A 14,093-nucleotide genomic window follows, 5' to 3' on the forward strand; every position below is an offset into this window, starting at 1 on the left:
GCAGTAATTACTTGGAGAGCTCTGGAGGAGGCACCGGGACTGGGACCAGAGCCTCAGAGCTCGGGGCAGGGACCGAGAGGATCAAGTGTCCTTATCGGCTTGTTCTGGGAACCTGGGAGGAACCGGAACTCAGCTATGGGGTTGGGGTGATCCCAACCGGAGGCCTGTTCAGGTGATGATGCAGGAAAATGGAAGTCAGGTCACACAGGTCTTGGGAGCTGTGGGGGTCTGAGGGGGAGAGAGGACTGGCAGGGGCTGGTGGGAGATTCTGGTCAGTGGGTGTCCCTGAGACGAGATGCGCCCAGGATCCTGGGACCAGACGCCAAACCCTGAGGCATGAAAACGAGGAACTTCATAAACTGCTTTCCCCCAAATGGCGACGGAGTTCTGTTTCATTATCCAAAAAAGCTTAAACTGGAAAGATCCCTTTGCCAGAGGATGGTGTGCAAATAAAGGAGCTCTCAGTGGAGGGAGGGAGGGAGGGGGAGAGAGAGAGAGAGAGTGTGTGAGTGTGTGTGTGTGTGTGTGTGTGGTGGTGGGGACAGTCGTGGTGATGCAGGCTGGGTGTCTGATGGAAGGTGCTTAGGGGTTTAGGTGCTAATGTGTCACCGGCAGGAGGATAGCTGGGGTGGGGCAGGGTTGTTAGGGAAAAGATACCCCAAGAACACCTTCCTAGAAAATGGACCTCTTCCTTTCTCCCTCCTTCCCTCCCTCCCTTCTGTTTTTCCTACCTTCCATCTATTTTTTTTTTTAAAGTAAGCTCTACGCCCAATGTGGGACTTGAATTCACAACCCCAAGATCAAGAGTCACATGCTCTACTGACTAAGCCAGCCATCTCTTACAGAAAAATAAACACTCTAGTTAAAAAAACAAACAAACAAACAAAAACAGGGCGCCTGTATGGATCAGTGGGTTAAAGCCTCTGTCTTCAGCTCAGGTCATAATCCCAGGGTCCTGGGATTGAGCCCCGAGTGGGGCTCTCTGTTCAGCAGGGAGCCTGCTTCCTCCTTTCTCTCAGCCTGCATCTCTGCTGACTTGTGATGTCTCTCTCTGTCAAATAAATAAATAAAATATTTAAAAAAAACAACAACAACAATAGAACTAAAAGGCTGACAATGAAACCTAGCAATTATGAGTCCTGCCCCAGCCCCCAGTCCCCCCTTCTGTCCCCTCACTGCCCACCCACCAGCTTCCAGCCCCAGCCCTCAGTCCTGCTACACAGAGGCACCACCTTTTTTTTTCTAAGATTTTATGTATTTATTCGAGAGAGAGCACCAGTGGGGGGTGGAGGGTGGGGAGAAGCAGACGCCTTGCTGAGCAGGGAGCCTAAAGCAAGGGCTCTATCCCAGGACCCCAGGACAGGGAGATATGACCAGAGCAGAAAGCAGACCCTTCACCGACTGAGCCACCCAGGTGCCCTGAGACAACTCCACCTTTGGACTCTCCCGGCTATTTGCTATTGTCAGTCTTTTATACTTCCCAAGGTTATGCTCCTCCTTCCATTTCTTAATTTTTTTCTATCTCATACATTATTTATTGATCTCCTTTCATGGCAGTGAAGATTCTCTCTCATACTCCACCCCTCCAATTTTGACAAAATCAGAAGTCAGTGTTTACATTATTATAATTCAATTATTATTCACAGTGTATAATGCAATTCCTTCCGCATGTAATTTTTTGCTTTTCCTTAAGTTCATCACTGAAAACCCCTTCGTCTTCCCACTCCTTGTTTTCCTATGAGCCTGTGAATTCCGGCTGGATCCTCCAAACTCCAAACCCCCTCTCTGCCTCGTGCCATGTTCACGGACTCATCAGTGGGATTTTCTCCTGGAAGCTCCCAGTTCCCGGGCTGGCGGCACACTATTTTTTTTTTTTTTTTTTTTTTTTTTTTTTTTTTTTTTTTTTTTGAGTGGTGGGGAGAGAGGGAGAAGGGGCAGAAGGAGAGACAGAATCTCAAGCCCACTCTGCTCGCTCTGATTCTCAGATCCTGATCTGAGCTGGAACCAAGAATGGGCCCACTAAACCGCCTGAGCCACCGAGGCGCCCCCTGGCGGCACACCGTGGCCTGGGGCCCTCTTGGCGGCTCCCCACTGCGTCCAGGCTGGGGGTTAGGGGTGCTCCTGTCCTCGGGCTGCACTTCTGCCAACTGAGCATGCGCTTAGAGCTTTCCGAGAGAGCGTGCCAGACAAGTCAATGCTTCCAGGCCTGGCTCATCTACAAATGTTTCCGTTCCACGCTTCCTCTTTCTAGTTTGGGTGTGAATAGAATTCTAGGTTGAAATATATTTTCCCTCTGAAATTGGAAGTTGTTTTTCAGATTTTCACAAGTCTGGTGCCACTCTTGAGTCTAGTCACTCCGGTGGCTTTATCTCTGGGGGCGTGGGCCACCGTTCCCCGGTCCCTGGTGTGGGTCTCTTCCAGGGCTCAGCGTGTGCCCTCAATCTGGAAATCCAGGTGCTTCCGTTCGTTCTGGAAAACTGTCTTGCATTTGATTCCTTGATCATTTCTTCCCTCCTATGCTCTCTTCTCTCTTCTGGAACTCGCATTAGTAGCATACTGCAAGTTGTTTGTTTTCTAAGTATTGTATATTTTATCTCCTGAGTTCTCTCTCTCTCTCTTTTTAAAGATTTTATTTTTAAGGCATCGCAACCGACTGAGCCAGCCAGGCGCTCCTCTCCTGGGTTTTTGTTTTTGTTTTTTTTTAATTTACTTTCTAGGAGATTTCCTTAACTTTAGGTTCCCAACTCTTCAATTTTTCTAAGCATTTTTTTCTCCTATATTTTATACTTCGGAGGGCCTTTTCTAATTCTTGACTATTCTTCATTTATTACATCCACTACTTGTTTTATGGATGTAGAATTCTCTCTTATGCCCCCTGAGGATATTAATTACAGACCAGTTGTTTGTTTTTTGTTTTAAATGATGTCTCTGTGTTCTTTGTGTTTCTTTGGTCTCCACCCAGATGAGGTTTTTTACAAATCCCCAGGACTCTGTGGCTCTCGGTTCATGGTTGAGAGTCAGGTGGCATGGCCTAGAAATTCAGTGTGCACAGCAGGCTTATGCCAGGTCACCCCACTTTAGATGGGGGTTCTGAGCTGGCTTTTCTCTGGAGCACTACTGTAGGCTGAATGCTTGTGTCTTCTCAAAGTCATATGTTGAAATCCTACCCCCCAAAGTGATGGGAGGTGATAGGGTCATAAGGGTAGAGCCCTCTTGAATGGGATTAGTCCCCTAAGAAAAGAGACCTCAGAGAGGTCTCTCCTCCTTTCTGCCATATGTGGACACAGCAAAAAGACAGCCATCATGAACGAGCTAGTGGACCCTTACCAAACAGTGAATCTGGGCCCCCTTGATCTTGGACTTCCAGCCTCCAGAGCTGTGAGAAATACATTTCTGTTGTTGTTGTTTTTGGAGATTTTATTTAATTCTTTGAGAGTGAGTGAGAGAGAGAGAGAACACAAGAGGGGCAGGGTCAGAGGGAGAAGTAGACTCTCCACTGGGCAGGGACCCTGGTGCAGGGTTCGATCCCGGGACCCTGGGATCATGACCGGAGTCAAAGGCAAACGCTTAACTGACTGAGCCCCCTAGGCATCCCCAAATTTCTGTTGTTTCTAAGCGACCCAGTCTATACTATTTTGTTAGAGCAGCCCAGATGGATGAAGATAGGCATCTCCAATGTCCATACCCGAGGTCTTCTCTCTGGGGCCTTGTCTCTGTCGAGGTAACACTTTGCTACCTACGTCTGGGAACAGAGATTTGGGATGGGGCTGGATAGACATCCTCAGACTTTCACACTGTCTTTTTAGCCACCGTCTTCAGCTCCAACTTCATGGTGGCTGTATTCCCATGACTCAAGGTCTCCACTGTGTCCTCAAGGGACGAAGCTCTAGCCTCTTCCAGGGGCGTAGCCTGGCTGTGTGGACTGGGGAGGGAGATGCAGAAGTCTGAATGCTCTGTGTTCAGATTTCCAGCCAGCACCGCCCCCCCCCCCCAATGCTGCCTCTGCCATTTTCAGTCCAGAATTCAGCCCAGCACCTCCCAGTCCTGAGACTGTCCTGGAATGCCTCAGGAACCTCCTTCGCTGGCGTTGAGGTGGCATCTTCCCTCATTCTGCCAAGCCCTTTGTCTACTTGCCATCTTCAAAATCTGCTCGTTATTTCTCATTTGCTGCAGCTTTCTGTCCCTTCTCTTTGTCCTTGAGAATTCATACCTCTCTGTTCCTTTGGTGTCTTTCGTAAGGGGCTTTGGGAGGGAGCAGACAGCCATGTGTCCAAAGTGGTACTTTTTAAAGGTTTTGTGGAGGTAACACACTGAAAGGACAGTAGTTAAGACTATATTGGACAGGGGCGCCTGGGTGGCTCAGTGGGTTAAAGCCTCTGCCTTTGGCTCAGGTCATGATCCCAGGATCCTGGGATTGAGCCCCACATCAGGCTGTCTGCTCAGCAGGGACCCTGCTTCCCTTCCTCTCTCGCTGCCTGCCTCTCTGCCTATTTGTGATCTCTGTCTGTCAAATAAATAAATAAAATCTTAAAAAAAAAAGAGAGAGAGACTATATTGGATAGCTTTCGAGAAAACAGAAGCAAACAGAACCTGAGAAGGTGGGGGGGGGGCTGTGTGTCCTGTCCTGGGGCTCCCAGCTCTGAGGCAAGCAGAGAGATGCACTGGGCTCTGACGGCTGTAGACTGGCAGCCAGCACTGAAGGTGAGGAAGGCCCAGCTGGCTCTCCCTGGACTTGCCTCCTGTCATGCCCTGTGACCAAGTCATGCCAAGACTGCAGAGGCCACTTCCGGAGAGAGAGGGAGAACAAAAGGGCAAAATTCAGATGTCTGGCCCTTGACAGGAGCTTGGAGGGGAGGAGGCCTGCTCTGGTCTTTGGTGACCTTGACGGTGTTGTTATCAAAGCTGAAGAGGTGAGGTGCCTGATTGGCTCAGTCAGTTAAGCGGCTGCCTTCGGCTCAGGTCATGATCCCAGGGTCCTGGGATTGAGCCCCAGCTCAGCAGAGAGCCTGCTTCTCCCTCTCCCTCTCTGCCTGCCACTCTGCCTACTTGCATTTTCTCTCCATCTCTTTAATAATAATAATAATAATAATAATAATAATAATAAAAAATCTTCTAAGAAAAGCTGGAGAGGGATCAGTTCGAGGTCACACTGGCTGCCAGCCCTGCTCCCCAAGACAAATCATGCAGGGAAAGGGGTGGCCCCACGCACAACAGGGCTGGAGAGAAAGGGACCATGGTGGTGTGTAGGGAGACTGTGGTGTTTGGAGTGAGAATGTGGGGGACCGAGCCCTCAGCTCTGGAGCTTTTCTGCTATGTAACTTTGGGCATGCCCGTTACCCTCCCCCAGCCTCAGTTTCTCTCTTTTGTCCAAGGGAATGACATTGCGCACCTCATGAGGTTGCTGTGAGGATGAAGGGGGCAGCCTAGCACACTGCACGTACTTGCCCGTTCCTTGTCAATATAGGACGAGTGATACTCGAGGCAGAAACATGCCTGTCCCCCATGCCTTTCCATGGGGATGTGAGACCAGCTCCCTGCTATTCTAACAGGCTTCCCAAAAGGGGTGGAACTTGGGAAGAGACCCTGCCTCCTTCCCTTCCTCCAGCCCAGACCCTCCTGATTATTGGTCCCTTGGGGACTGTCCAGAGATCCCAGGAAGAAATGGGTGTGAGTGCCCTAGGCAGGCTTACCTCCATGCCACAGGCTCCTGTGCCCTAGCAATCCCGGCTCACCCAGAAAGTCTGGAGAGGCTGAGGGGAGCCCCTGGGGCCGGGAATGTGTATAGCCCCTCACAGCCTCCAACTTGCATTGAACCTTCCTTCCAATTTAGGGAGCAGAGTCAGGCTGGGAACCCTATGAAACCAAAGATCCCTTTGTCCCAAGATACGGGGCGAAGAACTGGAAAGCCCAGAGTCTTCCCGGCTGCAGTCCTGGGGCAAGAAGTGGGGGACCAGCTCCCCTCCTGCTGAAGCTGGGCTTCTGACTCAGCTAGAACAGGCGTCCTGGGGGGCACCTGATAAAGCTGGAGTGTGGTTAGAGGGGCCCACAGCACACACAGGGTCACACAGACATGTGTGTATGAATGTGCACATGGTTCTCATATTCACTCCTTCCACACACCTCTTCACACAGACAGGCTTGCTTCTTGTAAGACAGAGCCTCTCCCTGAAGCAGCACGCGTGTGCCTGCACACGCACACACATGTGCACACACACACATGCGTGCTCTTATCTCCTATCTGCCTAAACCTAAGGCTGTGAGGAAGGACGAGGGGGGCTCCGCAGGGACTTTTGTAAAGCGGGGCTGCCTAACAGCACGTTTGAGACCCCTCAGCCTCTTCCCACCCACAGTCTTCCTCAGAAAGAGGCCTGGGTCAGAGAGAATAGGATAACTCACTTCTCAGATAGGTGTTGATAAGACTTCTCTCCCAGAGGCACAGAGAGGCGCCCTAAGGCTGTTTGGGGGAGGAAGGGCCTTGGAAACACCAACCGCGTGGCCCTGTCCTGCAGCGCTAGGACGGGAGCTCACCGCAGCAGGGATAATTTGAAAGATCCTGGAAGACGGTTTCAGGGTAGAGATGGGGGTGGGGCAGGTTGTCCTGTTCCCATGGCAGCCCTTCTCATTGCTATAGCAACGCATCCGCCTTCATTCAGTGGAATCCTGGTTTCTGCAATGGGTGGAACACTGGGGCACTTCACGGGATGCCGGTGGCCCCATAATCCTTCTGGGAAAGAACAGTTCCATCCCAGACCAAGCAGGGTACGAGTAGGTGCGGGCTGCCTAATAGGGCTGGGTTTTCCTGTGGGCGGAGGGGTGGATTTCCTCTCAGTTTCCCTACTGACCAGCCTCTACTACTTAGTGCAGCAACCAACACCCCAGCTCTCCGGGGGGGCCTCCAAGAACGTCCCCAAAAGGCAGACTGACCTTTCCGATGTCCAGGCCTGGCTGGCTCAGATGGAGTCTCAGGGCTGACTGTAAAGCAGGGGAGCCAGGTGCTGGTGTTGGGAGCCTGATGAGGCTTGCTGGTCAGGGGCTGTGTGCCTTCAGGGAGTTATGTATCTTTCAGACCCTCAGGGTTCTCGCCTGCGAAAATGGGGCTACCACATGCCCAGCCCTCTGCGTGAATCCAAGGGTGCAGAAAAGAGATACACGTAAAGAACTGGACCCATCCGGGGCTTTCCTTGAGGGAGGGGCATGGACTGCCCGGCCATTTCTGACACCCCCTTGCATGCCGAGTGGGGCATCAGGGCCTCCGTCCGAGCGCCCCAGTGGCCGTCTGACTGTAGGGCTGTGGACAGGGCAGTGGTTGGCATCGTCTTCCAGATCAAGCTGTCCCGCTGGCTGTATACAGACGCCGTCTCCCCAGGCCTAGATCAGTGCTGCTCAGAGTGAGGGCCAAGGCTCATGGCCCTCTGCAAAATGTTGTAACCTGTGGGCAATCAGAGAGGCCTAGGCATGAAGAAGACAGCTTCAGAAATTTTAACAGAAACCCGATATTGCTGAAAGACCGAAACAGCATCCAGTTTGGGTTTCTCTTCAGTTATTTAAAAAAAATTTTCAGTTTTTTAGTGATTCGCTGCGTGTGTTTGTAAGTATTGATCTGCCCCAGACTGGGGAAAAAAACCAATCTGGTCCTTCGAGTCTCTAGTTGGAAAAGCACTGTTATCTGTGCTTGATAACGCGAAAAGCTATCTTACAATCAGCAAAAGATCCAAATGAGGAGAGAAGGAAAACAATCTCATCTGCGCTGCTCGCAGAAATTAGCCACAAATCACTCGGTGTGTCCGCAGCTTTCTCTTTATTACTTCCGGACGGAAACTCCAGTCCCCTTCCCACTGCCCTGTCCTCCCACCAACCCCGCAAGCCGGGTTCCCTAGTCCGGGTTTGAAGTACACGCCCTCCCCCACCCCCACCTGCACCGGGAGCTCAGCCACGCCAGGCGCCCCCGCCCAGTCTCGCGGGGGGCGCAGTCTGCCGCTTGCCGTAGCGCAGGCCGAAGGAGTTCCAGTTGTAGGCGGGCAGGTCCTTTTCCCGCTGCACCAGCACCGAGCCCTGGGGGGCGGGGATCAGGCGGCTGCGGGGGGCGCACAGGCCCCGCCGCTGGGGCCCCGCGGGGCTCTCGGGAGGGGGGCACAGCGAAGCCCCCCGCGGGCTGGACTGAGCCCCGGCTGCCTTCCTCTCCGCGCATCGCTGGCTCTGCTCCCACGGGGCCAGGAGGGCCTGGGGTCCGAGCCGCTGGCCTAGGACAGAGCCAGAGAGAGAGGCTGCGGTGAGGCCAGGGCCCCGGGAGAGACGGCTTTGGAACACGGGCTCACGTCCCTAACCTGTGCTTGCCTTTCTTTCCTTGACCTCTAGGAAACCCAGAGCGCAAGGGTTAGCCGTCTCAGCTGGGATGGCTCCTCTCTCTTTCTACACAGCTTCGGTTTCAAAGGTTTCCCCGGATGATCTTAAACATCTTTTATATTAAATTATTTCCTTTTTGGAAGCAAACGCGGTAGAGCTTGGAAATAAGCCTACAGTATTTGCTGGACACTCAGCTTTCAAGGACGCTCTTGGCTCCCTGCCGGGCCCTCCCTCCTGTCTCTGCATCGGGCTCCTGCACGGCGGGAGCTCCTGGGGTGGTGGGAGCCATGTTCATTCAGCTCTTTCTCTGAGTGCTTGAAACAGTGATGTGCCCGCAGTAGGGCCTCAGATGCTTATTAAATATATAAAAGTGAATGAACAGCTTGTAGTTACAGAAACGAGAGCAGAACTAGGACCACTGTGCCCCATAGTCCTCCCCAATTACTCTGACCCCTAATAAGCTCCAGGAGGACTCCGTGGAGAATGGGAAATGATCTGGGTCACCTTGACCTGCCCACCTCCCCCACTGTCGGTATAATCTCTCCCCTTCACGCTGAGGGCTAACAAGGCTAATTTGGAACCCACTTCACATGCAAAAGGCTTGTTAAGTTCACTCTAATTTTTGGCAGGAAAATAGTGCCGCTAGCTCCAAGTAGACAAGAACCCCAGCCAATAGTGGCACGAGATTAGTGGAAATGAGGCTTGCTGTGTGAGTGGGTGTGTGTTGGGGGGGGTCGTTGGCTTTGGGCCCTGCTCCTCAATGCCTTGGCATACTTTGGAGAAGAGGAGTGTGGGCGTGGTTCAGAGTTAATACTCGTCTTTCTAGAAGGCCCCTCCTGACTTGCTTCGGGCCTGACTGAGGCCCGGGAGGGATGATGGCTTCCTTCCTGGCTAAGCCCATCATCCCTGCGGTAGGATTACTGCTCAGGCTATACTGTTTCTGGCCTCACCTAAAGCCATTTGCCTGAAAGAGCCAACAGGTCAATGTCCCTGGGGCTGCGGGAGTGTTATTCTGTGGGAGAGCCTCGCTCAGCCAGAAAGAATACCTGATCCCGGAGAAAAGACACTGTTGGCCAAGGACCCCCTCCTCCCCCGCACAGGGCCATACCCTCTTTGTTTTGGGCTATCTTCCGGGCTGGATGGTATCCGGTGTGTAGAGGGTACGCTCCGAGTTCCATAGCAGAACTGCGGGCCGGAGAGGCTAAGCCCCGTGCTAGTTTGCCCAGGAAACTGACCTCCAAGCGGTGTTAAACCCACAACTTCTGTCTCGGGGACCGGCTTGTGCCCCTCAGAGACACACTCTTGGCAACTCCCACACCTGCTGGGATGCTGCGGCATTTGGTTGACTTTGGGGAGGCTTCTTTATCTTCGCGCCTCAGTTTCTCCAGCTAATCAGTTGCACGTGGACTCATAAGGTTGACTAGTAGTGAGGATCTGTCCTTTTGTTTAAGTCTTTATTTATTTATTTTTCCAATTCCCCACAAAGGGCCCGAGATCACTGATGAAAGAAACTTGCCTAGTAAATTCCTCCCCAACGGATCTGCTCAGACAGGTGGCTGGTGGAGCAGAGCACGCAGTGGCAGAAGACCACGAAGGAGCTCAGTGGTTAACAAGCACCTGAACCTAGGGGGGCCCACGGATGCCCAGAGAGAGTAGTAAGCCATCCCTTACTTGCAAGATTAATGGGGTCCCCAAATACGTTGCATGGGTTAGTCTTAGGTTCCCATTAAATGCAGTGTGAAACTCACATCAATAGACTAGCCTCCCTCTCCTTTGCAACAACTCCCCCCTTTCCTCCCAGACAATGCATACCTGTTGGTCCAGGGTTCTCCACGGGTGCCTCCTTTTCAAATGTTTCCCTGAAGACAGTGGCACAGAGGAAAAGCATCAGCTGCCACGAGACCAGTGAGTTCATCGTGGTGAGGAGGCCCAGGTCCTGTCAGTGTCCTGAGGCTGAGACAGAGGGAGGGGGAGGAGACTAAGCCAGGTGCATGGTTTTGTGGGCTGGGTGTTGGGGACAGAGCCCAATGTGAAGAGAAGAGGAGAGCCCAAGAGTGAGAGGCAGTGTGTAGGGGTGAGGAGGGAGGGATGAAGTCAAGCAGGGCAAGGAGCTCCACTGAGTGGAGCGCGCTGAGGTCCAGACATTTTCTGGAGCCTGGGAGCTCTGTGCAGGGCTCTGGATACATCCTGGACTTCTTGTGCTCAACTCTCCTGTGAGATTGCACCTTTCAGAACCTGGCCCAGCTCCCTCCTGCTGCAAGAGACTCCATTCCTTTCATTTTTCAAGAAAAAAGGAAGAAAGAGGAAATCATCTTGTTCTCCCTCATAGCCCTTCACATAAGCCTTGAGGACTGTCACTAAATTGTCTTATTGTCCATAATACAAAGAAGAGAAAAAAAAACCTTTCCCTGATTCATCGGGTCAATTGTCTCCTTATTCTATTCTTCATGGACTCCAAGATGATAGGAATTGAACTGACCTTGTGATTTTGGCCGCTGAGATGGGAGCTGCGAACCCAGCCCTCACTAGGTCCCTTTTGCCTTCCCTCTCAGGCCCCGCCCCCACCCCAGCCCTTCCAGCTCTCAGGTTGAGTTGCCTTTGAAAGAGTCATCCGGCACTCTGAGATTGTCCAACAAACATGAGTAAAGACAAACTGATGGGGAGGCAGGTCCAAAGGCTGGACAAAAAGGGTGTTGACCGGAGCCTCTGTGGGGGTGGTGGGGGGCGTGGCGAGTGGGAGGGGAGGTACTATCACAGGTGCCCGAAGGCTGCTAATGGTTTGCTCAGCGCTGTCCATACTTTTGTTCTTGCCTCACCCCCCATTCCTCTCCAGGACCTGGGAATGGGGCAGAGAGGAAGACTGCCGAAGTGGGATCAAGAACCTGAAGCCTGGCCCCAGTTCTGCCCCACTCCCTGTGGGGCGTGAGCAAGTTACTCCCATCTCTGGACCATATTGCTTCTCTGTGAAAAAGAGCATTACATCAGGCTGGTCACCGACTATCCCCTCGGTTGCTTTTCCTTACAGACTTTGATTCTGGGATGCTCTGAAACCCAGACAAGGCTTTCTCCACGTACTCTAAAGAGAAGAGGCAGGATCAGATCATTAGAGCAGTGTAAACCCATTTCTTTTATGGCTTCAGGCCGTGCACGTGCCCAGTCCAGGTTAGTGCAGAGATCATTCCTCATCACAGCACCAGCTGGGCGCTCTTCTAGGTGCTGGGGGTGGTGGTGGTGGTCACAGGTGTGCTAAGGCACAAGGTTGCTCGTTTCCAGCCCCTCCCCAAGATCTAGCTCAAGAAATTGAGTCTTCTTAGCCGACTACTTCAAAATAACACCAGAAATGATAGGGGGCGTGTGGGTACCCGGGGAGCTGGGGGAGCCCTTGGAGCTCATCCCGGAGCGGGGCGGCAGCTTTGCCACAGGGGGCGCTCCGGAGCTGAGTTTCTGAAGAAGCTCGGATCGGCGGCGTGAATACAGGATTAAGGAAGGCATTTCCAGCAGGAGCCGCAGGAGCTGTCCCACAGGGGCCGGTAGGGCCGGGAGCACCGGAGCTTTGCGGGAGGAAAGACAGTGGTGAGGCTGGAGGAGGGGCACAGGGGGGCTTTATCCCAGAGTAGGCAGAGCCCCAGGGGGGCATGTGTGTTGCATTTCAGATGAAGCATTCTGGCCGCTCTGCAGAAGCAGGGTGGTGAGTGGGGAAGGTCGGGGGGGTGGGCAGGCGGTGTGGTTAGGTTAGTGTTCCTTCTTCCAAGCTCCTCCTTGTAGATATCACCACCTGGCCAGGTGAGAATGCGCGCAAACACGGACACACACACACACACACCACCACCACCACCACCACCACCACCACCACCACCACCACACACACACACACACACCACCACCACCACCACCACCACCACCACCACCACCACCACCCCTCAGTTCACTTCCCAGCACAGAAGCCTTTAACATACGTGGTAGAGGTGAATTGTTTGGAAAAGAACCATCACCTTTCACGGGGTGGGGTGGAGAGGCTGACCAGCTGTGGACAATTTTTGTGCCCCCACCGCAGGCTTTATACCTAGTGGGTAATAGATTCCGGGCGTGGTGGGAAAGCTTTTGAAGTGGGGTGGCTTCCTTCCTGGGGTAACCCCCGTTTCTCAGTGTAGGGGGTGAGCACAGTGCCTGGGGGCTTTGGTTTGATTTGTACTCACCATCCATACATTCGGAGAACTGCTTGGAGGAGTCCTATGGAACTCCCCGAGCCCTGAGGGGTTTCCCAGCTCCCTCCAAATGCTTCTGTGGCCTCTCATCCCAGCCAGAGCTCTCTCACTACCTTTATTCCTTCCACAGTAAGGGATCCCCAGGGTCCTGGTTTCATAAATGTGAGGGTATTCACGGAGACATCCCAGAATCATCTGGCCAACGTGAAAATCAGGAAAGATCAGCACCCCCTTTGCCTGCCTGGGATAGGTTTGTCAGTCTTAGAAGGAAATTCCCGCTCCTCCCTGGGGATCCTCACTGGGGCTGGACAGACCCTTCTCCAAGTGCAGATGCCTTCTGCCCCACCCCCCCACCCCACTCTGTGCACCTACCTCGGCTCTGTTTGGTGGGGTCGGAGCTCAGTGGGGTCTCCAGGCGCTACTTGGGAGGGTGAACACCCACAGAGAGGGGAGCTGGGCTCAGCAGTGGCCTGATCACGTCCGTTTTATAAAGCCCAAGGTGACGTCTCCAGGCATAGGCCCACCTCTGCCTCCTCCTCCCCCTTGGACCCCTCAGAGAGCCCAGTGTTTATGCCTCCCACAGCCTGGCTCTCATGACTGAAATCAGCCTCTTTCTCCTCTTCCAGAAGCCCTCCAAGGCTGGCTTTCTGATTCTCACTGGTCCTTCCATCCTCCTCACTCCCTTTGCCCCAGACCCACTTAGCTGGAGACCCATTCTGCCCCCAAATGACTTGGAAATAGACAATCTGAGGGGGAAGAGAAGGGGGGCTCGTGCCCTCCAGACAAGAGCCACAGGAGCACCCAGTACGAAGGCAGCGTAATGAAGGGGGCGGAAGGGAGAGAAAGGCACAGTCTGACCTAGGGGACTAAGAAAGCAAAATCAAGTGGCGGCTCTAGAAGCTGCGGGTCCGTGGGATGTGCCCAGGAAACCCAGAGAGCTGACCTCCAGGTACAGCCCCTGATGCTGCTTCTCCAGGGACCCCCTGCACGTCTCACGGTCACGCTGCTTTGTGATCACCACGTACCTTGCTCCGAAGGCAGCCACGGGCTTCCCGCTCCCGTGCTCAGTATAGACACCCAGGGCCCTCACAGACGGTTACTAAATGTACGTGTGGCGAGGCACTCTTGTGTCCTTCCCGGGCCTGCAGGAACACTCTTTACCCTGGGCCGAGGGGCTTCCCAGGACAGAGAATGTCTCCTCCATCAGACTCGGGCTCTCCAAAGGCAGGGGCCAGATGGTCACCCTCAGACAGGAAGCTCTCTCAGCACGGGGGCTATCTGGCGGGTGCGCTCTGCCCACATCCGCCTAATTAATGGTTGAGTAGCATTTCCCACCAGCGTGCGGGATTAATACCCAACACTTGTCTGATGCCTGCTGCTAACAGGGGTTTACAAACATATTATCTCACTCATTAGGACTGTTCACCACCAGGGTAAAAATGATAGCCTCCAAGAGCAGGACTGCCCCTCACTCCGAGGAATGCTGTGCATCGGCCTGCCCTGAGTCAGAGACTGGACCCGACAGGCTGGAGACAGTGACTTTGA

At 53.3% G+C, this 14,093-nt stretch overlaps 1 protein-coding gene across 4 annotated transcripts; it reads right to left on the reverse strand.

Moving 5' to 3' along the window:
* Nucleotides 1-7,791: 7,791 nt before the first annotated feature.
* On the reverse strand, nucleotides 7,792-13,958 carry KISS1 (KiSS-1 metastasis suppressor). Of its 4 annotated transcripts, none has more exons than XM_047705586.1 (3): nucleotides 13,574-13,958; nucleotides 10,156-10,296; nucleotides 7,792-8,240 (listed from the first exon to the last, which is right to left on the reverse strand). In XM_047705586.1, the coding sequence occupies exons 2-3, from the start codon at nucleotides 10,256-10,258 to the stop codon at nucleotides 7,927-7,929; spliced, it is 417 nt and encodes a 138-aa protein (XP_047561542.1). In that variant the 5' UTR covers nucleotides 10,259-10,296; nucleotides 13,574-13,958; the 3' UTR covers nucleotides 7,792-7,926. The 4 variants fall into 4 exon arrangements, with proteins under 4 accessions (XP_047561542.1, XP_047561541.1, XP_047561540.1 ...); XM_047705585.1 differs by having other exon boundaries at nucleotides 12,921-13,958; XM_047705584.1 differs by having other exon boundaries at nucleotides 12,540-13,958.
* Between the last annotated feature and the right edge of the window lie 135 nt (nucleotides 13,959-14,093).

This window comes from Lutra lutra, chromosome 15, assembly GCF_902655055.1.
Source record: "Lutra lutra chromosome 15, mLutLut1.2, whole genome shotgun sequence".
In the NCBI taxonomy this organism is placed as follows: domain Eukaryota; kingdom Metazoa; phylum Chordata; class Mammalia; order Carnivora; family Mustelidae; genus Lutra; species Lutra lutra.